We start from the raw sequence: 22,741 nt of genomic DNA, 5'->3' as shown, positions 1-22,741 counted from the left end.
AGGCCGACAATATGATATTTTAAGCCAGAGAGATTGAAGGTGGCAAAGAGTAAGTGAGGCATCTCGCTAAATCGTATAGTCCCCATGCTCCAGACACGTTTGACAGCCTGTCGGCATTTGAACGGCATTTACTGGGTTCAGGCCTGGTAATTTGAGAGGAAACATCTTCTCTTTTGCAATACGACGACTACAACCAACAGGAGCCCCGAGCCGCATTCCTCTCCCCACACGTGTGCTCGCAAGGGGCGGGTCGCTGCTGCCTGGGGCGGCGCCAGCGCGAGGCATGCGGCATCCGCCTCTGCGCTGCAGGAGCGGCGCGGCCATGAGGCCGTGGGTGCTGAGCTTCGGCCCGCCTCCTTCTCCTCCTCGCTCGGCGGCCGCGGCGGGCTCAGCTAGGCCCTTTGTTCTTTAGGGTCAGCGGCTCCCCACCCCTCTGCCGCGGCTGACTGCCTCAGGGCGACCGCTGGCGGCGCGGCCGTTGGGCGCCGCGTGGCGCTGCGCGAAGCGGCGGCGAGAGGAGGAGCAGCCGCCGCCCAGGATGCGATGGGGAACTGCTGGGCGCAGGGCTGCTGCGGGCTGCTCCTCCGCAGGGAAGCGGGCCGGCTCCAGCGAGGCGGAGGGTAAGCAGGCAGCCCGGCTGCACCTCTCTTCTCTCCCCTCCCCGGGGCGGGGAGGCGCTGGGCCCGCCCGGCTCCGCCCTCCTCCTCCACGGCGGGAGCGCGGCTCGCCGGAGGGCTGCCTGGGCAGGGCGAGGCGGCCGGGCTGCGGGCTGGTGGTGGCGCCCCGCTGGGTCGGGCGTACTGCCGGATGGCTGCGGGGTTACCTCCGCCCGGGCGCTGTCGCAGAGGAAAAAGCAAAGAGGGGTTCTCGGGGCAGCTGCCGAAACGCGTGCTTTGCGGGAGGATGGGAAAGGCGACGTCTTCGGGAGGATGACCTTGTGTTCCCCGTGAGCCCTGCTGCGGTGAGGGGCTGGCACAGGAGGCCGGAGGCAGGGTGATGCAAATAAACTTTCCCATTTTGTCTTAGTGCGGAACCTATGCTTTGTTTTCCAAGCACTGATTCGCAGAAAAGCAGCGTGCAAACCCGGAAGGGTACGTGCCCTGCCGACAGCTCCTTGTCCTTCCGCACACCTGCCGGTATTCTATAGTTCAGTGTCGCCTGGTTTTGGCTGATGTGTAAGAACTGAAGTACTACAAGGTCTTGCCGACCTGAGCACCTTACATGTAGCAGACTGGAGGCCTTTGACTTCAGCCTGGCTCCGCAGGCAGGTCAGCTCGTCCTGAAGGCCTCCTAGGAATCCTTTTCCGAGGAACACGGGTGAGAGCAGAGCTGGGCATGTGGAGGATGCCTGCTTGGATTCTTGGTGCTCCCAGCTGAGGGTGTGGGGATAGCTGAAGCGCTGTACCCTGTCACTGAAGTATCCATTTCTTGTGCTGTAATCTGAGAAAAACAGGTAGTATTTGATAGGTTCTTGCTTCACCCGTGTTTTTTGCTGGGTCTCTGATTATAGCTGTTCTGTCATGAAGGGTTAGTGATAGTCCTCTGCAAAGTGTTCTCATGCTTCAAATTGATTGTTTTGGATTTGAGGCTTGATGGGTTTGTGTTGGTTTTCTTTGTTTTTCCTGCTTAGCTACTGTTAACTGACCCATCGGCATTGGGTAGGAGACAGAGTCCATGAAGGCACAAGGTTATCTTGGCCATTATAACAATTCCTGCATATACTGCTATCTTTTATCTTTAACTTTGCTCTGAAAGTGACTGTTGCCTATTTTTTTTCTACTTAAATTCTTAAATTTCTTGCTTGTTTTCAATACTTGAATTTGGCTTTTTTTGTATGTGTGTTTTGTTCTGGTTTTCAAACATTCATTCGTGCTTGCAGTGTCATCTCTTCCGGTGTTTGGTTTGGGTGCATGTCTGATTGAATTTACTAAGATCGTTACACAAAATTGTTTTAGTAACTTGTTAGTTTCCTGCCATGCTCAGCCTTCTCATATTCACCATTTGATTTTCTCCGTGCTCTTAATGAGGTTACCAGCTTTCTTGACAGACTTTGTGTGTTTTGATGTCTTCCACGTGGTTACCAGTTTGCTGCTGGCTTGGTTTTCATAGTGGTAGATAGCAATGCCAATGCACAATATTATGAGAAACACCATTCTCTTAAACTGGGGGGGTGGATTCAGGAGATGTTTGTAGGAACACACCCTGAAAGGAGAAAGCTGTTTGCCATGATGGCTTAGCTACTCTCGTGTACTTCAGGTCATGCCTGTAGTGGAAGGTTTTAGGAATTGTTAGAAAAATGGAATCATAGTGCAGAAAACAGACTTTCCTAACTGGCAAAGACAGCAACCTGTTTGGATTCCTTTTTGAACCCTGAAACTAGAGTATCGTACACAGGGATCAGCTTACAAGAAAAAAATCATCAGTGCTACCTCTTGTGGACAGGTGGCATATATCTCAGTAGATCTTTGTTTTCTGAATGTGCTGGCAGGATCCAGAATAGTATCACTGTTAAGCAACCCGGGTATTTTCCATAAGTATATGGTGGGAGGGACAGGGTATTAGACTAAAAACAAAACTCTAAAATGAGTGTTATGCACTTTTCTAAGTTTGAAAGTGACCAAGTTCTGTGGATCCAAACTCTGCTACCAAATTCCACAAATCTGGCTACTTCTGGGACAGCATAATGTAGCTTATCAAGTTAATGGTGATTATTGTAGTCACTCAGATTTATTTTTCTCCTCCAGAAATAGAACTTCATCATTCTTAGGTACTCCAGGACTTAACTGTAAGAAGTAAATACGGCTTTTAGCAAATGTTTTCAAGGCCTGCAAGATTCTAATTTGTGTTTAAATACTTGGGGATTTATGTATGATTTGTTGCAATGATTCTAGAGTTTATGTTGAACACATATAGAAGGAAATGAAACGTGACTATCTTCTTCGGTATAATATAATTCACCTTTCTGTAAAAACAGAAACTTTCCGTTGGTAACTTTTTTATTATTTTTTTTTTCTTTTTTAGGGAGTGTCCTTAGGCTTCTTCTGAAATAGTTTTACATGAAGTACTACAAGCTGCAGCCATAATTAGAAAGTAGGTCATTGCTGTTTTGTCACTGTGCTCAACCGTAAGGGTTCTTACAACTATAGGGCTAAAAATAATAACGAGAATAAATAACCTAAAGACAACATAGGTAGTTTTTTTCTTTTTCATTAGGGAAGGGGGATGTTATCATGCAGCAAAATGTAGCAAAATCAGTACAATCCATTTTATCCTCAGTGTGGAGGGGAAAAGGCTAACTCATGCCGTGGTTTTAATACACAAAATGTTAATGTTTAGTGAAATCTTTTTCTCATGCATTTAAAAAAAATAGTAACATGACTTTGCATTAAAGGCAAACAAGGCACATAGATGTTAAGTAGATTAAAGTTGGTTTCTTTAATTTGTTTAGAAGTTGAAGGTTGATTTATAGTCTCTCTAAGTCCAGTGGCCTACTAACTGCTCCGTTTTCTCCAGTACCCACCAAACTTATGTGTTTCTCAAGTCTGTTTTAGAAAATAAGGAAAGAGTTTAAATGGGAATAATAAAAGCTGTAAGCTTTTCAGTATTACTATTTTATTTCAGTTGAAGTTGGTATATATGGGGATGAAGTTGTTGTTTTCCATTTCTGTCCTCTGTGACTTCTATCTCCTGTCGGTGCTCTGAGATTTCGGGGCCCAGACTCTTGTACGCAACTAGATCTTAGGTTATCAAGTCCGTATTCAGCAAGGAATACGTAGCAGGAAATGTAGATCTTCCTTGAAATGTCACCACTGTTGCTGTGTTTGTAATTACGTGTAGTAAGCTTACACTGTGTTGTCTTTATTTTTACGCTGGTTTACTGTTGAATTCTTGTAACTAATCTGACTGCAGCTCATCTGTCTGAAAAGTTGATCATGTTTTGATTAGCCCCCATTGCTATAAACTGGAACTGTACTTTTGTCAAAGAATACAAGTTCCTATAACAATTTTGTGTAACGATCTTAGTAAATTGAACTCTTAATGGCATTGGCTCTTGCATGCTAAAATGTTGTACCTAAGACATAACAGTGAAACTATCTTAAGTGCTCATACCGCCTGTCCTAGCTGTAATGAAGATGTAGTGCATGAATTAAAATGTCCCTTGATTTCGAGCAATGAATCAACTGAAAGAGGTTCTTTAGTGCCAGCTGTGCATTGTGAGGTTACAGTTCTGTATGCAAGGAGAGGTTGACCAGGAGTCTGCAATGAAAAGGGCTGCACAGATTGTTGGGGGCATGTCCTGACTGATTTCCAAATGAAAATACAATGGGGATGAAATGTGATGCAATTCAAATAATCCAGGCTTCGACCGGTGTGTTGTTTTTAGTAAAGTGGAAGTATGTGTTGATTGCAGGTACAGAACAATCTGTCGTACAAGTATAGAAATGCCTTGGGCCCTGTTTTTATTCCTGATATCGATGAGCACTTGCAACCGGAAACTTTGCTTTTAAAAAAGTTAGGTGAAATGGATGTTGTACTGCAGCACCATCGTGAATGTACTTTTGGGTGACAGCCAAACCTCTTTCACTGGGTAAAATTTATTCAGATAACTCAATACAGTATTACAACATTAAGATAGATTAAGAATTAAGGAGGAGACTATTCCCCATGTAAAATTACAGACTCCAAATAGTTATTTTTCTAGCTGGGGAGTATTGTCTTTACCCCAAATAGATTTTTCTCAGAGATTCTTTGTTGTTCTTCTGATAGTTGGTAATGCTTCCATGAATATGGGAGAAGAAGGTGGTCAATCTTCTAGCTGTGTCAAGCTGTCAAAATGGAATGTATTGTTTAACATTGACATCATACAATTATGTTAGTAAAGAATTAAACCCCACGATGAGCAGTGGAGCTTTTGGAAGTTGTCTAGAATAATGTTTTTCAAGTGTATTAAAGAATGTGCCTAGTATTTGTCGATGGCAAGTCCATCATGCTGAGAAATGGTGCCTCCCACTTGAGGGTGTTTGTGTTTTCTCCAGTTTTGTACTAGATGCACTCCTGCCTTTGTGCTCTGGTAACAATGAAGAGCACAGCTTGACAAATAAACATACTTAATATATGAAACTTATGTATTTATTTCATACTGAAAGTATTTGAAAACCTATTTAAAATTGTGTGACTTGTTTTCTTTCTGCTGTGGTTGAAGATTATTCTGTAGAGTAATGCTAGACTTATTTTTCTAGGTCAAAGTACTTTAGAACATGTTCAACAGGAGAGCACTTCACTATAGAGGTGAGCATTTATACTTAAATCAGGTTGGATTTTGTTTTGTTTTGGCTTTTTTTGATTGGTTTTAGAAGGTAGTTGTCTAATTTTTGTTGTGTGGTGTTGGGTTTTTTGTTTGTTTTTTTTTTTTCATGAGAAAATAAGTGGAAAGAGCTTAATTTTAGCAGTACCTTTAATGCTTCTTGCAGTTCAGGTACACTTAATCTGGTTATTCCAGACTGAATTGATGCTACACTGGATGGCAAGATTATGGGTCTTATGATACTTGGAAACATTAACACATCATCACACTTTATTTATCTATCATTTGTAAAGCATCATCTGTTTTCATCTGACATGAAGTAACTGTGGTCACCTGATAGCCAGCGCCAGATGGTTCTAAAGTCTGTCTATTGCTTCTTTCATCACTCCGATGCTGGGAGCTATTTTTTTTTTTCTGCTGATGTTAGTGTGGAGTGTTTTGTTCTTGACTGCACGATCACGAATGTGGTTCAAAAAAAAAAAAAGCTGAAATTTGTAGATTTATAAATTTATAGTTAGAGGCACATCAGTCCTTTTTTAGCTATGCTAAATGTAATAATTCCTCAGAAAGAAGATGCTTTTATAAATAGCATTACAATCGCAGTATTATCACCGGAGTAGTATTTTCACAAGGCACATTAAATATGTGATGATGTGTACTTCAGGTGTTCAGTGACTTGTTATACCGGATTGTAAAGATTGTTTACTTTATCTCTGCAGTTTGAGAACCTCGTGGAAAGTGATGAGGTAGGTGCTTGAATCATAACGTGAAACCTGCTAGTACAATACACTCACTTAAAATGGTTGCAAGGTCCCTGTCTGTCTCCTACTTGATGCTGTGTTGATCTGCTTAGACTGAAATTGCTGGAGTTTTTTACTTTGAGTTTTGCTTGCTCCAGGAATATCTAATGCTTACAGAGACATGAAAAGCTGTGATAAGAAAAATCTGGCTGGGGGAATGTGGGAGGTAGCGCTTCGTAAAAGTGTTACGGATATTAGCAAGACAAAAACTAAAGAAAAAGCAAAAAAGCCTTGAAAGAGAATTTGCTCCTGTTACAGGCCTTGTATACAATTCAGCAAACACTGTCTGTCTGAGTAGTAAATGGGTGCAACTTGCTTTGCTGAGCAGCGTTTTGGTAACACTGTGATGTGACAGTCATGGATAAACTGACTGAAGGATATTTTTAAAAAATATAGGTTGGGCTTAAAACTGTAGATTTAATGGAGGTTGATAATGGTGGGGAAAATGTATTTTCAGTACTTTGACTTGTATTTAAAAACACAATGACTAATGGTTTGATTCCTGAAATACTGAACTATAAAACTGGAATGTTTATTTTTTGGTTGGAAGCACTTCTTGTTTTACTTAGTCATCTGCTTTGTTCGATTGCATAACAAGTTCTTTTAAAATTCCAAATGAAAATAGTATGTAAGGGGGTATATTTTTCTTCGGGTGTAAAAACCAATATATGGGGAGAAACCGATTTCATATCATGTGTCTTCTGCTCTCTTACAAGTGAGTGACTAATGGGATTTTCAAAAATTAAGGCTGCTTTTTTTTCTGTCCCCCACAGGGGGAAAGCCCAGGAAGCAGTCACAGGTAAGCTGCTAAGATTCAGGGCCTCCGTCGCTCTGCTCTCCTACTGAATTTATAAAAAAAAATTCGAGACTTCCCATAAAAACTGTCTTTTTTTCTTTTCTTTTTAATTGTATGTGCAGACAGAATCTGTTAAACTAACCTTAATGCTTAACTGTGTTAAGACAGTTGAGATGATGGCAAATCTGTGTGAAAACAGAACATTGTGAAGTGTCTTTATTCTTGTTCCCAAGATCTGCCTTTAAAGTTACACGGGTGTTAGGGCTGGAACGTCCATTAATTTTAGTTGAACGTGTTAGTATTCACGCAAGCTATAGAAACTTACAGGTCTGCTGTCCAGGAAATGTATGAAAACACTGAACTGTGTTTAGATTGCCTAATTCTAGATGTTTTGAATTACTTATGTTTGATGGTTCTCAAAATGTAGTTTGCTGTCAGAGGTCCCAAAGGAGTGATATAGCAAACCTTACAACTACTATAATGCTGGTTTATTGTATACATAAAAGTATAAGCAACAAGTGGAAAAGGAACAAATCAGAATTAGGGGACCTGAATAAATGAGGAAAAAAAAGTGAGATTTACCCAGCAATGAAATTTTAACCATTTGATTCCAGTAATTCTGTTAGCAAAAGATGTTTTGAGATTATACTTCTTGTAAAGATGCAAAAATGCTTTGTAAGTGGGGGGACAGCATTGGCTCCAGTAAACTGGAACTTTGGAACTCTGCTCAGGAGGAGCAGGCCTAACGCACAGCTTGTTGAATTTGCATTAAAGGGACAGTCAAAAAAGGCTGTGTGGATATGTTTAAGTTACTTTTGCAACTTAGGGTTATCATGACTAAACAGTAATTAGTCTTTTTGTGCTTCTGTCTTGCTTTTAGACCTTTGACTGAGGAAGAAATTGCTGATTTGAAAGACAGGCATTACGACTCCATTGCTGAAAAGCAGAGAGCTGTTGATATAAAACTTCAGTCAGAGGTAAGCAGTTGAAATGACTAGAATGGTGTGGGTAGTTTTTGTTGTTGTTTTTTTCTTGTTTTGGTTGCTTGCTTGTGTTGTTTTCTTCGTTTTGTTTTGAAGTAGTTAAAATGAACCATGAGCACGAGATTTCATTCGTGTGAATGAAACAGTTTGTGTACATCGCTTGTCATTTTTCAGTCAACGAGATACCCAAAGAGTATACTCTGCAACTAAGTTTGCATCAGACTTTTTTTTAATAACTTCAGAGCTGAATGAATAGGCTGCCTCTTACCGAGATCTGTTAAATGTGAACAGTCTTTTCTTTGTATGAAAGGCAAAATGGGGAGTATATTTGATTTAGCTTTTCTTGTGCTCGGTCTTTTCCAGAGCTTTTCTTAAGGAAAAGACAATTTGTCAGTTTTACTTCAGTGTTTTGAAGCATTTAATGGAATATGATGTGGAATACAACATAGAAATGGGGAATGATTTTGAATAAAGTAGCAATTGAATCTGCAGCTGGAGTCCTACATCTTTCACTGGACAGTTTATAATAAGATGCAACCATGCATTTACAGCAATTCACTAGTAATGATGTTTATTCAATAAGATAATGTTTAGTTATCTGAATTTCTTGGGATGTTTGTGGGGGGGAAGATGTTAGACTCAGTTAATGGGAAAAAATGTTTTAACTACAGTTGAATTTATTTTATTTTTACTTTCTAGTAGATCTTCTTTTGATTTATTGAACTTATGATTTTATTCATAGGAAGATAGATAGGTTCTGCTTTTGTTAACCATTACTATTTTGTTCATATACAGTTAGCCTTACAAGAGGAGAAGTTAAGAATAGAAGAGGAGGCTTTATATGCTGCACAGCGTGAAGCAGCCAGGGCAGCAAAGCAGAAAAAGCTCTTGGAGGTGAGGGGAAAAAGACCCCAATATATATCAGAGCTTCTCTTCTGTTTTTATGTATGCAGACTTTCCTCATGTCCTTTATATCTCAGGAAATGTAATGACAAAATTGTTCCAGCTTGTAAATTCTGGTAGAGAAAGTATGATTTGAATCCAAGTTGAAAAGCTGAAAATCAATAGAATTGTTTGAAACAGCTTATGACACTGAATATAGATCCTTTTTTTTTTTTAATCTAGAATTAGCTTAACAGACTTCTTAACATTATATAGAAGTTACTGATCTTTAATGTAATCTGTGACAGTTTTCTTACTAAAAATCTTGAAATTAAGCTCATGTTATCACATCATTTAGGTTTAAAAAATGAACTTAAACATTTATTTGCACTAAATTGTTCCCTGTCTCTGTGGTTTACGCTAACATGAGGAGTAATGTTTGAGTCATCTGAATTCTCTGTTGAGCCTGCTTTGAGCAGGAGGTTGGGTTTGGATGACCTTCTGAGGTCCCTTCCACCCGGAATTGTTTATAATTTTGTGATTTGTATGTGTAGTAGCCGAACTCCAGTAACGAGTACTTAACAGTGGTGTTTATTTAATGTATCGGTGCCTGCCTTTAGATGTCAGTCTCGTAACTGGAGCTTGGTCAAGCAAAACAAAAGCTACATCTTGATTTCCTGCAATTCTGAAAACGGTTACTGTTCTGTCTCCTGATAGTGCTTGTTACCAATTGTTTTCATGTTGCAGTTCAAAAACGTGTATCAGTGCACTTAATATTTGCAGTATCTTAATAAGCTGTTAAAGTATGTGTTCTCACAAAGACTTCAGGTTGCCAGAAATGTGTATGCTTAACAGAACATTTTTGAAAGCTTTCACTATTTGTCCGTGTGTAACGTGTCTGACTGAAGTTGTAGCATGTTCAAAGCAATTGCTGCTAGACATGTGATATTTGTTCAGTTAGAAGTAAATTTGTAAATGTACAGAATTAGAGTAATGGAAAAAGTCTGCAATCTATAGAAGGTAAAGGCAAGATCTTGAGCTCTAGTGTTTTGTCTATATTCAAAAGTGAATAAATTGAAAGTTACTATTTGCAGACTGATAGCGATGACTCAGTTTTCATCTAATATTTATATTACTAAGTATAGCTCAGATCTCATTTTACATTTCTCTTTCTATCCTCTTGCCATTTAGGGTGGGTGGCTAATTCTTTCTGACTCTTTCCCTGTCTCTGTCTCTTTTTTTTTTTTTCTCTATATAAAGTCAGGAAAAGTGACTTCTTTTATGCTTGAGCCTTTAGCTCATCTTTGTAGAAATTCTGTGTGAAAAATACTCTTTTCCTCATCTCAGTATTTTTCACAGACACCTCTTTTAGGCAGAACCTGTGACAGAATGCATTTACAGAGATTTTATTTTCTTTCTCTCGTGAAATTAATGCCATTTATTCCCTTCACAAATAAATCTGTAAGCGTTATAAGGATTTCCAAGGAAGTGTTTTTGTATATGTATGCACTGAACTTAACCTTTTTTTATCAACCAGAAACCATTTTTGAGTACATAACTGATGTCTTTGTTATTCATTAAGTCTATTAAATTAAATTTATTTTTTTCACTGAAAATATGGCTTTGCTTTAAAACTAATTTTGCTTGCTGATGTTTCCCTGCTGAATGTCGAGATACTTTACAGCAGTGAGTTTTAATATATGTGTATGCTGGAACTTGTGGTGCTGTACACTTGTATGAGACCCATCAAAATGGGTAGATAATTAAAGTCACATTTTACGTAGGTATATGAATTTTAAAAGTCTGTTGTTGCATAGATCAATAATAGATTTTTCTTAATTTTTTTTTTTACACCAACTATGTTGGTGCCAAATCCCTGGCTCTTTCTCCTTGTTTACTTAATTCTTCCCATCTCTAACCACCAGCATTATATTTCTAATTCTTATGCGCTTCCCATTTCCTCATTGGTTTTAACCTGCTTATTCTGATACTTATTTAAATACATGTGATAGAAGGTGCCAGCAAACAAAACCACCATCATCTTGGGATTGAAAATAGTAGCTGATCAGATATCTCACAAGACTGTTCATCCCACTAAGAGTGACTGTTGGATGAAGTTTAAAGTTGACAATAAAAAAAAAAAAACTTCATTTACTTACACTCTGCTTTTCTTTGCAGGGGCAGATCCATTCAGGCTGAGAATAGATTTTTCAGAAAACATTGTAGCTAGTTAAGTCAGATTTTTCTATTTAACTGGCTTGAGTTTTTTTGTTTTTTGGTGTTTTTTTTTGTTTTTTAATCCTAGGCTTTGCTGTAAACAGTGTGAACAATACTGCTTCATTGCTGATTTACCTTTTGTCACATAGTTGTGGTACCCAGTTTTCATGCTTATTTTCTTCCAGGCAGGGGGAAAAAAAAACTTGAGACAAAGTTGTGTTCTTAAAACCCCAAAACTTAGGAATCAGTAGAACCCTACTTCTGTGATGTTTATTGTTCCTCTGATGATGACAAAGTGAATGTGTTTATCAATTTGTATCTTGCACTTTTTTCATTCTGTTTCCACCTAGTGATACCATGAAAGTTCTAAGACTGTAGTATTACTTTTGGCCGAGCAAGGTAGTAAACCTGCGACTAATATAAATGAAGCTCGTTATGCTGATAAGCACAACCAAAGGGAGACAGCAGTGTTGCTTTGTGCAGGAATAAAAGGTCCTGTAGGAAGACTTTTTAAATGGTAGACTCCTTCTTGCACAGACCAAAAAATTATTATTATAATAATCCAGATGTTAGTTTTGTGTTGAAAATACCTGTGGCTTAAGAAGAGAGCGCAGTGCAGAAGAGACAAATGCAATCATCAGTGAAGTAGTGTTCGCATGTTTCTAGACAAACTGATGTTTATTGATCATTTGTAATCAAAATAAGTTAAAATTGAGAGCTACTTTTTAAAAACAGATTTCTGAAATTAAAAAGAATATTACTTGCATATAATAGTCTCTTCAGTATCTTAAAATTTGAACTTCATTTGAATGAAAGTCAGTCTTTTCTTTAGCTGTAGTTGGTCTGCTCCAAGAGCAGGACAATGCTCTCTTTAGTGCTGCAGTTAGGAGAATGAGTATTGAGTATATTTGAGTGACCGCATTCAGCATTTTCAACAATTTACTTCTTTCAATAGCAGCGTAGACAGCAAAGGATAACACAGAGAGCACATCCTGTTAATAATGGAGACTATCAAAGGTAAGATATAAAGTGTTAATAACTGAACTGTGACTGTTTTTACCTCTCTTCTTCTCTGTCTCACACACGCACACACACACACACACACACACACACACACACACACACACACACGAAAAGTTTTTCAAGACTTACATGTACTGCATTCTTAAGTCAGAATTCTTTTCACTTATTGCGGTTTTGTTCACACCAAGTAGTTACTGAATGCAGACTGGTTTCTGTTAATCTGCAAGCACTGAGGGTGGATTGCGTTCACTCTGAGTGTCACTGTAGTTACTAGACTGATAAAAAATCAAACCTACTCTCAGCTAACATCTACCTATCTATATACGGTATATCACAGGATGACAGTGATTTTATATATATATATATGCACACACCTACATATGCATACATATATATGCACATGTATATAAAATGCTTTATTGTATAACAAATAATTTAATTGTACATTGTAATTTAATTTACATTTAATTGTAAAATGTTTTTATTCGGAACTCTTTGAAATGCTCCATAAAAGTACAAATTAATTGAATGGGAAATTGAATAGTTTACATATTCTGCTTGTTTCTTCATGATTATTGTTCCTTTAATTCTCCTCACAAATTACAAAGACATTGACTGTCAAAGTATGTTTGAACTTAGAAAAAGCTCTAAGCAAACCATTATTTTTGAATGGAAGAGAAGGAAGGAGGAATAGAAGGGATTTTTAATTAGATCCAGAAAGTACAGTAAGAAAAGGAGCTGTGAAAAATGGATTTTATTGGATGAGTTGAAACTAGTCACATTTTGGAAATAATGTGCTGGAGTTATAGCATTTGAATACATTAAATTAAAAAAAAAGTTACAGGGGAGTTATCCATATTGACAAAGGATGAGGGGGAAAGGTTATTTTATGACATAATTCATGTTTAGCTGAAATTACGACTAAGAATTGAACAGAAGCTCAGACTCGGAAGGTATGTGATCAGAAAGAATGGAAAGCCATTCTGTGATCATTTTGTAAAGATTTTAGTTAAAGATTTAGGTGCTTTGTAGCTTAGAAGAGACTGAACAGTTTCTGTAAAACTGTGAATGGGAGGATGTGTGGATTAACATCTCTTTTATGGTGTTGTTAAAGGTTTATAAAGCTAAAAATAAAACATGCACTGTTCTTACAGCTCAGTGACGGAGGAAGATTTTGATTCTTTCTTAAGAAATACAAAATTCCAGTACGAAGCTTTTCGAAGTAGCAGTAAGTCTTCCTTTTCTAATGTATGTCTTTAAATGTTAAGGGACTCTGAGGAGCACAGAGGTGAGACGTTTTTCCCCCACACAGATGAACAGTTTTTATATGTATTATTTTTGGAGAGAGAGAGGAAAAAGAAAATCAGAAAGCGAGTTCTTTTCCTCTTTAATCTGCGGTGCTTCAAGGGCTCAAAAAATGTAGGAAATACAACTTGAGCTACAGCCATTCCAGTTCTCAAAGGCAAGTTCTGTAGGGACAAGTTCTGTAGGGACAAGTGTGGATTTTACTTTACTAAGGCTCTCCAAGTGTATGTGTGGAGGCAACATCCATGCAATGAACTTTCCTTGTAAAACCCAAGTGTTTTAAGGATGCAGATGTTTATATGTAGCTTTTTAAACTGTTTCTTAGCAAAATAATTAGAATCAAACTAATGATTAACTTTTTTCTAATTAAGTTTAACAGAGGATTTGGCTACCGACTGCCTATATTTAAAAATTCCACTAGTAGTTTATGGGAAAATAAATTTAAAAGCTGTTACACCATAAGTTCAATGATGGCCTGTCATAGTCACTAAGAAGTAAGTCTTTGCATAAATCCAACCTGCACCTTACTGAATTCCTCCATAGTTCTAATTGGACAGTGTGACTAAATGTCATCCCATAGTATTTTAGTGCTGTTGAGTATTACTAAACTGCTGTTTACTCTTGGAAGTGATGGTTGAAGCCCTTTTTCAAATGAGATTTAAAGAACACAATGTAGAATGAAAACTTCATTTGAAAGTTTAGTTTTGCGTGTTAAATCTCAAATTCAAGTGCATTTATGAATAATTTTTTTATACAGGACTTTCATCGGATGCTACTGTGTTGACACCAAACACAGAGAGCAGTTGTGACTTAATGACCAAAACAAAATCAACGAGTGGAAATGATGACAGCACTTCATTAGATTTAGAGTGGGAAGATGAAGAAGGTAAATCTCTCATTTCTAAAAGAGAAGGTGGTTTAAAACTCACTTCTAATGACATTTCTCTCAAGTGTGTAATGACTAAACTATACATAATTTTTAGATAGAAAACTGCTTATTTTGATAACCACATTTATCTGTCTAATAATTCATTTATTTAAATCCTTTAGTAAATATTTCTTCTATTAAATGAAACTGTAGGGTAAGCCCATACCAAAACTAACTGTAAAGAAGTGCTGCCCTCTTGTGAGCCAGTAGCAACAGGAACAGTTTGTTCTATATATTTTTTTTAATTTTAGAAATTCATCAAGCATATTTCATTGAAGTATTTCAGAAAGCATTGTGGTAAAAGGTTTTTTCCTTGGTTTGGTTTATTTTTGTTGGTTTTTTTTAAAGATGAATTACTTTTATGGTAACTTCTATGATCCTACTGGGAACTTTCCTGGATCTGCATTCCGGATGAATGTCCAAACTATCCTTGTTGCTGCTGTTGTACATCTTTCCTGTTCTTTTGAGGAAATACCCAAAAGCCGTTGTCTTTCTTTCAGAGTTCTCCAAAATTTTGCGACACTGCCTTTTGAAAAGCTCACCACAAATAAGCTAGGATTTAATTTAAGAATACATAACTTTTTTTGACAGTGTGTGTATAATTCAAATATTTGGCACAATCAAGAGCACTCGAATGTCAAAACAGGCTTCTGAACTAGAAAGATTTAACTTTCACCTATTTTCTTAGTGTGGGCTGGAGGAACTGAAGCTAGGGCAGTATCATATATGATGAAGTATACTAGATTTTACGTTAAGAGGTAATTAGCACCAGCGTACTTGCACTTTGACCAGCTAATGACTTCGCCGCAAGTATTCATCTGTTTTTGCACTTCTTAAGTACTAAGTACTGGGAAGTGCCAAAAACTGCCTAAATGCAGAAATTGCTGCATTTTTTTTCTGATTTCTACTAGCTTGTGTGCTATGAAGGGGAAGCATTTAAAAAGTTAGTCACTGTGACAGTTGCATATTTCTTCTCCCCCATTCCCCTCAAATCTTGAGCAGAAGAGATGTTAAGATAATCCACAGAACACAACTTTTTCTAATGCATGCAAGGGAAGTATGGCCATTTGAAAGAAGTACTAGTCAGTATTGCAAAGACTTTGAGTAGCCTTAACAAATTCTTTGTGGATCTGATCTAGCTGTAAGCATATTAAAACCATCTCTTTGAATGGAGTTGACTGCTTGCTTACGATAAGCAATTTAGTTATTCTGTTGTCTACTGGCAAAATCTACTGTAGAGGCTGTACCACTGAAAAGCATGTTTGTGAGTAGGTTGAGTGATCTGCAGTACTACCTTATGGATTGGTCGTTCATTTCAAACGTTAGCAGGGACTGTGTTAAAGAAGTTGTACGGGGACTTCTCAGGTGGTTGAGAGGAACCAGTATTTTAAAAGGGTGTGTGTTTTTTAATTAGAAAAACTAAGAATAGCAACGAAATGACATTGCTCAACTCTAAAGTTGCCAAATTAGGAGGGTTCTTAAAGGAAAAGTATAGATCCTGAACTAGGTGTGATGAGGTACTAAGGGTATAATGATTTTTTTACTTCTAATGTTAGTAATGAAATAGTATTGTGGATTGGAGCTGTTTGAGCACAGATGCATAGTTTTTCACCTTGGATGGTCATGGATTAAATACGGATTTATTTTGATACAATACTTCTGTTTTTGTTCTTTGACATCTTGTACAGCTAAAAGGTGAGGAACTTTTATTACTAATGTTGGTATTAGTGTTGGCATTTTTGGTAGTGTAGTCTGAGAGACTGGCTCACCAAAGCTGCTGTCTTTGGTGCCAAAGGAATAATCAAATTGAAAAATAGCTATGATTTTTTTTTTTTTTTGGGGGGGGGGGGGGTGGAGTTGGTGGGAATAGGGAATATTAACATAAAATCACTGAGTCTGATGAAGGAAAAATGTACCTCCTGGACATTTCTTTTTTCCTGTGGTCTCCCCTCCCTCCCAAAAGTTGCTCCACTTGCAACAAATGAAATTTTAACTATAATTAATGTATTAGCTAGTTACTCCAAATTTGAAAGGTGAATTTATTTTGGAATGTAAGAGAAGTCCAATGTCATATGGTATATAGTCTCTCCCTCCTCTCTAGTGGCAGAGGACAGTTTTGGTATACCACAAGAAAGTCTGTAAGTACTGTGAAAATAAATAGCAGCTCTGATGTATAATTTTCTGACTAATGCTTTGTCTTAATTTGTGTGAAATTAAGCATACCTTTCCTATAAAAAATGTATGCAATATCTATCTAATTTTTAGCTTCTGTTTGAAATGTGATGACATTACATCTGTTTGTTGATGAATTATGGGAGTATTACAGAACTTCCCAGATATATAGATTTTCTGGAAATGGCACAGTTCCAAAATCTTGTAATGTTTACATGCCCATAATAGAGTACAGTAGGCTTCATATACAGGAGAAATGAATACTGCTTCTGAATTGTTTCATAGTATTTTCTGGCTTCCTCTGAACTCTAGGAGCCAAGCTGGCTGCAATGTGAATAACAACACCATGGAAGGGAACAACAAAAAAACCTGTGATACTCAGGAATTAAATTACCAGAGTCTGAATCTCTATATGATTCTTATTTCTTATGTTTTAACGGAGGTATAAAGATACTTGCCTCAATTATGTCTGTCTCATAAACATGTCTTAAATTGCAGGCATGAACAGAATGATTCCAATGAGAGAACGCTCAAAAACGGAAGAAGACATACTCCGGGCAGCGCTGAGATTTAATAGCAAGAAGACAGGAAGTAATCCTGCTTCAGCCTCTGATGATTCTAACGGATTGGAGTGGGAGAATGACTTTGTTAGCGCTGAAATGGATGATAATGGCAATTCAGAATATGCTGGATTTGTAAATCCTGTATTAGATTTGTCTACATCAGATGTAAGGACATCTGATTCTGATCAACAGGACAGGTAGTGAAACTGTGGCCCTTGTTTATGACCAAATGTTTAAAAGTGAAATAGAATGTACAAAAACATATTGCTCTTTTATAACACTGTTCCCTTCTTATAAATTGATCAGCAAGGAATGGGAAAGACTTGCTATCTGAATTAATTCAGAATTAAGTGCAATTTTATCATCTACCTTCTAAACTTGTGTGAAAACTGGGATGATTCTATTGTGTATATTTCTGGATATCTGGATTTAATATAAAATTATCTGCACTAATTTAAGCTTCGTAGCTTGGCATATCTATACTTTAACTAGGCTTTTTTTCTGGATGATGTTTCTACTGATTTGTTTTTAAAACTCATCATTGGCCTGACACTCATCTGAGAAAGTCTTATATAATTTATCTAATACTTGAATATAAAAAAATATTTTTAAAATCTGTCTTTATTTCCGAGATGTGCTCTTTGATGCGGTGTTCAGCGATTTAGAGGGTGTAATTAGCCAGTTGTTGAAAAAAAAAAAAAAAATCACACAAATTGCAGTTTTCCCTGTCTTATATTCCTTCTAGCCTTGTGCGTTCCTTTTACCATTTCCTTTATTTTTTTCATTATTATTTTATGCTAAGCACAATTAACCTCAATAAACACAGTACGAATCATCAGGTTAGGTAAAATATTGTCTTGTGTTATAATGCCAGACGTAGTCAGTGTGTGCCTAGACAGAGCGGGGAAAAAATATATAAAAATGATTTGTTTTAAACTGAAATAACCCATTATCTGCTTGGTAACTGGGAGGACCAAAGTTTTGATTTCCACTCCCCTGTCACCCCATTCCCTTAAAGGTCAACGTCTGCTACTACATGGTCTTTAAAATTCTTAAGTTATGGATGACTTGTATTTCAGCCTAACAAGAACAATTGTTGAAAAACAACATTCTCTGAGTGAACTGGGAGACTGAATTTCTCTACAAAATAGTGTAGTTAAGTGCTCTAGCTTTCCTGTGCCTCTAAACTAAATGGTTAATACTGCTAACGTGGGCTGAAATTTAAGCAGGTGTTCAGCTACTGCAGATCTAATGTGTTGTGTGGTCTCCTCCGTGTTTTTAATAGAAGTTATTCTTTAAGAGGGGAAAAAAAAAAGTAATCTTCACTGAAGAGAACATGCAAAACAATTGTAAATCTCGAGCTTGCCCCAACATTTCAGTGAAGCCACACTAGTCTACTGTTACTTTGTCTAGCTGTCTGTTTTTTTTTTCCCCCTGAGAAAAAGAGAGTGGGGTTTAACTTCACTGTTGTGGAATAAAAGTAGTACCCTGTTACACAGGAAAAGCTGCATCACTGGAACAACTGAATTTGTTGGTACGAGTTGCATAACTGTTTTAGATTGTCTGAGCCCATGTATAATGTTAGGATTGCTACAACGTGGTCCTCTTCTTGACAACTTAAAAAATCCTGCACACTTGGATTAAATATGTACGTATATCAACACTGACAAAGATAAAAATCTTTCGTTGGTAACATTCCATTTCTTAATTTAAATTGTAGCTATGTCACTGAAAATATTTTAAGGTAATATCTGCATTTGCAATGCCTGTAATATGCTTTAAAAATTTGTACACATCAAATGTATATTTTTGGTTTGGCATAAGCTACTACTGTATAACTTCTGATGTTTATTCGTATAATATATTCTTACTGTAATGAAAGCAACTTTCTCACCATGTAAATAACACTTTTTTAACCTGCTGAAACTGTAACTTACCCTTTCCTGATCAGTGAACGTGAGATTGACTTGTCCTGACCATGCTTCAAGGAAGTAAGCTATAGTCCTGCTTGTAGAATGAGCAGGCATTTGGCAAAAAAAAGAAGCTGCATCTCTAAGCGAAGGTCTGTACTGTGATGTGCGTGTTCCGTAGACATGGTTACTAGCATTCTGCTTTTCAGAGTTAAGCAAGTCACAGAGTGACTTTAGAAATTACACTCAGTATTTGTGGAAATGTAAGAAATGGGAAAAAGTGGTGTAAACAGCTTACATGAAACAACACAACAGTACTGTAAAATACGTATCGCTGTGCAAACTTTAATTAAAATTTTCAGTCAGTCTTACATTTAACAGTGTTTTTCTGTTGTTTCTGTGAGCGCCATCTCATGCGTAGTGAAAGCAGTATGCAAAGATGAATTGTTAAGTGTTATCCAAAATTATCTCTGCTGCATAAAGGATTCTATTTCTCTTTTAAAATTATTATGCGTCAAGTAACTTAAGATTTTAACAAAGCTGTGTCTTAAACTACTGCATTCCGTGCCCTTCCTTCTTTGGGACCTGCTGCTATGGAAAGGAAGTTCTAACAAGTTGCAGTAACAGAAGACCTGAGGAACTTGGAGTATGGAGCCCTTCTGTTAAAAAGAAGCAGCACTGCAGCACCATACGTCAAAGGACACACTTGTATAATGCAAGCAACATCTCTGTCCTCCATGTCTGTCCTAGCTAGTACGTCGTTTTAACTGACTTGCCGGCTGTGTCTCTATAGGGGCAATAGTGTATTTTTTTGATTGGAAATTATGTTTACTACTAAGGAAGAGTTTTATTAAATTGTTCAGTTTAAGTATGTTTTATGCCAAAGCTGTGCCATTATCAAATGTGAAATCAGTTGACGTGATTGTCTGGGCAGTCTATGGAGTGTTACTTGATTAAGTATAAAGTTAGTGCTTCAGAGTGTTGGCTTAGAATATTCTGTAATTGTGAACACTGTTAGCTGTCCCAAGTGGAAAAAAATATGAAAAATTAAAAACAAAAAAAACTAACCTGCCTTAATGCATGTACTATTTCTTCCACTGAAGTTAGTAATATATGATTATTGGCAGCTACCGTTTCTGTGGAACCCAAGGATGCTGAATTCCTGCTGCTTATCTGGAAGATGTAAAATGAGTGTTTTCGGGATATCAACTAAATTCTGTAAAGAGGGAGTTGTATTATTTCTGCAAGACTTCAGTTGGCAGCTTTCCGTAGCCTCCTAGGCACTTTGCCAGCTTGCTTTGGTATCGTATTGGAGGTGTCTAACTTTCCTTTGTTTCCCTTTTGCCTGAACTGGAGCAGTAGACTTGAGTGTAGAGCCTAAAAATAGTAATAAGAAAAGTAAACTTCAGACTGTCCTCTTTGTATTTGAATCCCCTTAATCCAAACTGTTCTGTCTAAAGGTGATATTTTCATAAACTGATGTATGAACAGTGAATTTCACTCAAGTCAGTGGGATAAAATTGTCACTCATGCAGTCAATTTAAAGGAAGATTCAGTCTAATTGCTCTAAGGTGATGAATTAGCTGATTACCAGATAATTTGTGAAGTGTTATAAGAATCATTTCAAATTGAGGGGTCAAACTTTGGAGACAGTGTATGCTGAGAACAACATTGAGTTATCCAGCTGCCTTGTGAAAATGAAAATGGCCATTTTCACTATCTTTCTTTTACTTTACATCATCTTCTAAAATGAAACAGACCCTGGCCACTTTATCATGAAAACTGTCGTAGGCTATCAGAGTATATCTTGCCAATGAAAGCAAATTTTATTAACTTCTACAAACAGTGAGCACGTGTATTGTGAAAATGGATCCTAAATATTTTTCATCCATTAATCTAAAAAAAAAAAAGGTCGACTATTTTGCTGGGTACGTATCATGTTCAAAACCAGCTAATTGTCAGATTTCTTCTTGTACAAGCTTTTTAGTGTGCTATTGAATGATTCTTTTCCCATTACATTTCTTGATTTTATAGTGAGTTATCTAGAAATTATTCCTTATTTATCAAGCATAGCTACTTGTCTTCTAGATATTGGGTTTTTTTTGTCTTGTATGTTATTGTCTCCTCACTCAGTATGGTACATGCAGAATTCTCCAATGTTTCTTTTTGCAATCACTCTAATAGCTTGAAGCTGTTGACTTTAGCATATTAATAAAGCATGTGCAATAATCTTTGATTTAAAAATGAACATTAAATCTGCTCTTAGGTTATATGCAGTCATTCAAAGTAACCCAGCCATTTCCTAAACAGTGCAGCTGAATCTTTGTCACTAAGCATTTGTTTTATTTGAAGGAGTTTGGCTAAATATAATGACAGGGAGATTTGAAAGTTCATTGAAACAACAGGCTGCAAATTTTGTGCTGTATAACAGAGAGTGGAAATTGCCATAGAAACGTATCCAAGATGGAAAAAAAAAATCATTCTGTCAAAATCTGGTCTCATCATGCCTGCCTGACTTTGTTTTTATGTGACTCACCTTCATTTCAGATGTGAAATTATGTTTAATAATAGCTTGATGTAACCATGTCCCTAAGGTCTTGAAATTTCTTGAAAGATATCTGTATTTATTGAGTGCGTGCCACTGATATTTTCTTCTGTCATCAGACGCGTGTTAATAACTGGTGCGTGGTAAAGGTACTCACCAGATGGGTGTGTGTCTGGAGCACAGCTCATCCCTTCTGATATTTTTTTAGTTGACTGCTACTACAGAATCAATGCATGTAATTTATCCACAGTACATATTTTTGTGTTTGTTTGCTGGAAAATTGTAATATTCTTGCTGTTTGGAGGGAATCATAATAGAACTGAGCCTTGTCATCGTTTTCCTGGGACCATCAGTGCCATGGGAGACTGCTGGTTTTCGACAGTGTGGCTCAAGAAGGCGGCACCTGTGCAACGGTTACTCTAATTTTCACTTTTAACGTGAGTGCCTTTGTATTTACAGGTATGTAAGTATTAGATTTGAGACTGGTTTTGGTGGTGGTGATACAAATTTAGAATGGCTCCAGTGGAGGCCATTCAAGACACATACCAGAGGACCATAAAGCCAGTTATTTACATTTTCATAATTGCCGTTAAATGCCTAGTCTAAAGACCTTCAAACTCCTTGGGAACATTTCCAGTGAGCTCTTAATTTGACCTAAAGAACTTTCAGCAGCAGCAAAGACAGTAAAACAATGTAGCTTATCATGAGATAAACCAAGCTACAGGAAGGTAAGTGCGTGCTACAACATTGGTACCTGGGCATCTAGTCTCATTTCTTGCACTCAGTAACATACTCGCTTTTTACATTTTCACATGCAGATGGTTTGGAAAACATTATTCATTCATTTTCCATTCTCCAGGTCAGTATTTTCTCCTGGTTCCCGGAGATGTGCTATGGACTGTGCCGCTCCAAAGCTACAGCTAGCCACAGAGCCCCTCTGTACAGCATGAGTGCAAAACCTGAGATGCAGCACTGCAGAACAGACAGAAGATTTTCCTGAGGTCGGTAGGTGGTCAATACCTGTTTATATATTGCACTTGAAAAGTTGCGATTGGGGTTGTCTTTTTTTTTTTTTCTGTAGGTAGCAGCAGAGAAAGTGTAAGCAATTGATACAATTGGTGCTGTAGGCTGATGTCCTGTGTGGTGGGGCCGGTGAATACGAGTTGTGTAATACTGCTTAGTAGTAGTACTAGCAACCTGGTTTTGAGGACCCAAGCAGTACAAAACAAGAACTTGCATGTCACCGTGCAATCATTTAAGAGCATTCATAAGAACAAAGCTGTTCCTTGGGAGTGCAGAACACTCCCTCTTC

At 37.5% G+C, this 22,741-nt stretch overlaps 1 protein-coding gene across 2 annotated transcripts; it reads left to right on the top strand.

Moving 5' to 3' along the window:
• On the top strand, window positions 249-19,262 carry AP1AR (adaptor related protein complex 1 associated regulatory protein). 2 transcript variants are annotated; one of them, XM_021394427.1, is made up of 10 exons: window positions 249-620; window positions 5,241-5,289; window positions 6,025-6,051; window positions 6,879-6,904; window positions 7,782-7,878; window positions 8,680-8,778; window positions 11,942-12,000; window positions 13,161-13,234; window positions 14,069-14,197; window positions 16,910-19,262. In XM_021394427.1, the coding sequence occupies exons 1-10, from the start codon at window positions 544-546 to the stop codon at window positions 17,173-17,175; spliced, it is 903 nt and encodes a 300-aa protein (XP_021250102.1). In that variant the 5' UTR covers window positions 249-543; the 3' UTR covers window positions 17,176-19,262. The 2 variants fall into 2 exon arrangements, with proteins under 2 accessions (XP_021250102.1, XP_021250101.1); XM_021394426.1 differs by having other exon boundaries at window positions 253-620; window positions 11,939-12,000.

This window comes from Numida meleagris, chromosome 4, assembly GCF_002078875.1.
Source record: "Numida meleagris isolate 19003 breed g44 Domestic line chromosome 4, NumMel1.0, whole genome shotgun sequence".
In the NCBI taxonomy this organism is placed as follows: Eukaryota; Metazoa; Chordata; class Aves; order Galliformes; family Numididae; genus Numida; species Numida meleagris.
This window is presented reverse-complemented; position numbering and strand designations above follow the sequence as displayed.

Bases quoted from the DNA above. Each gene is read 5' to 3' on its own strand.
- AP1AR (XM_021394426.1), top strand. From the start codon at position 544: ATGGGGAACTGCTGGGCGCAGGGCTGCTGCGGGCTGCTCCTCCGCAGG. The intron at 6,905-7,781 runs GTAAGCTGCTAA...TCTTGCTTTTAG, and splicing joins AGCCCAGGAAGCAGTCACAG to ACCTTTGACTGAGGAAGAAA. The intron at 7,879-8,679 runs GTAAGCAGTTGA...GTTCATATACAG, and splicing joins ATATAAAACTTCAGTCAGAG to TTAGCCTTACAAGAGGAGAA.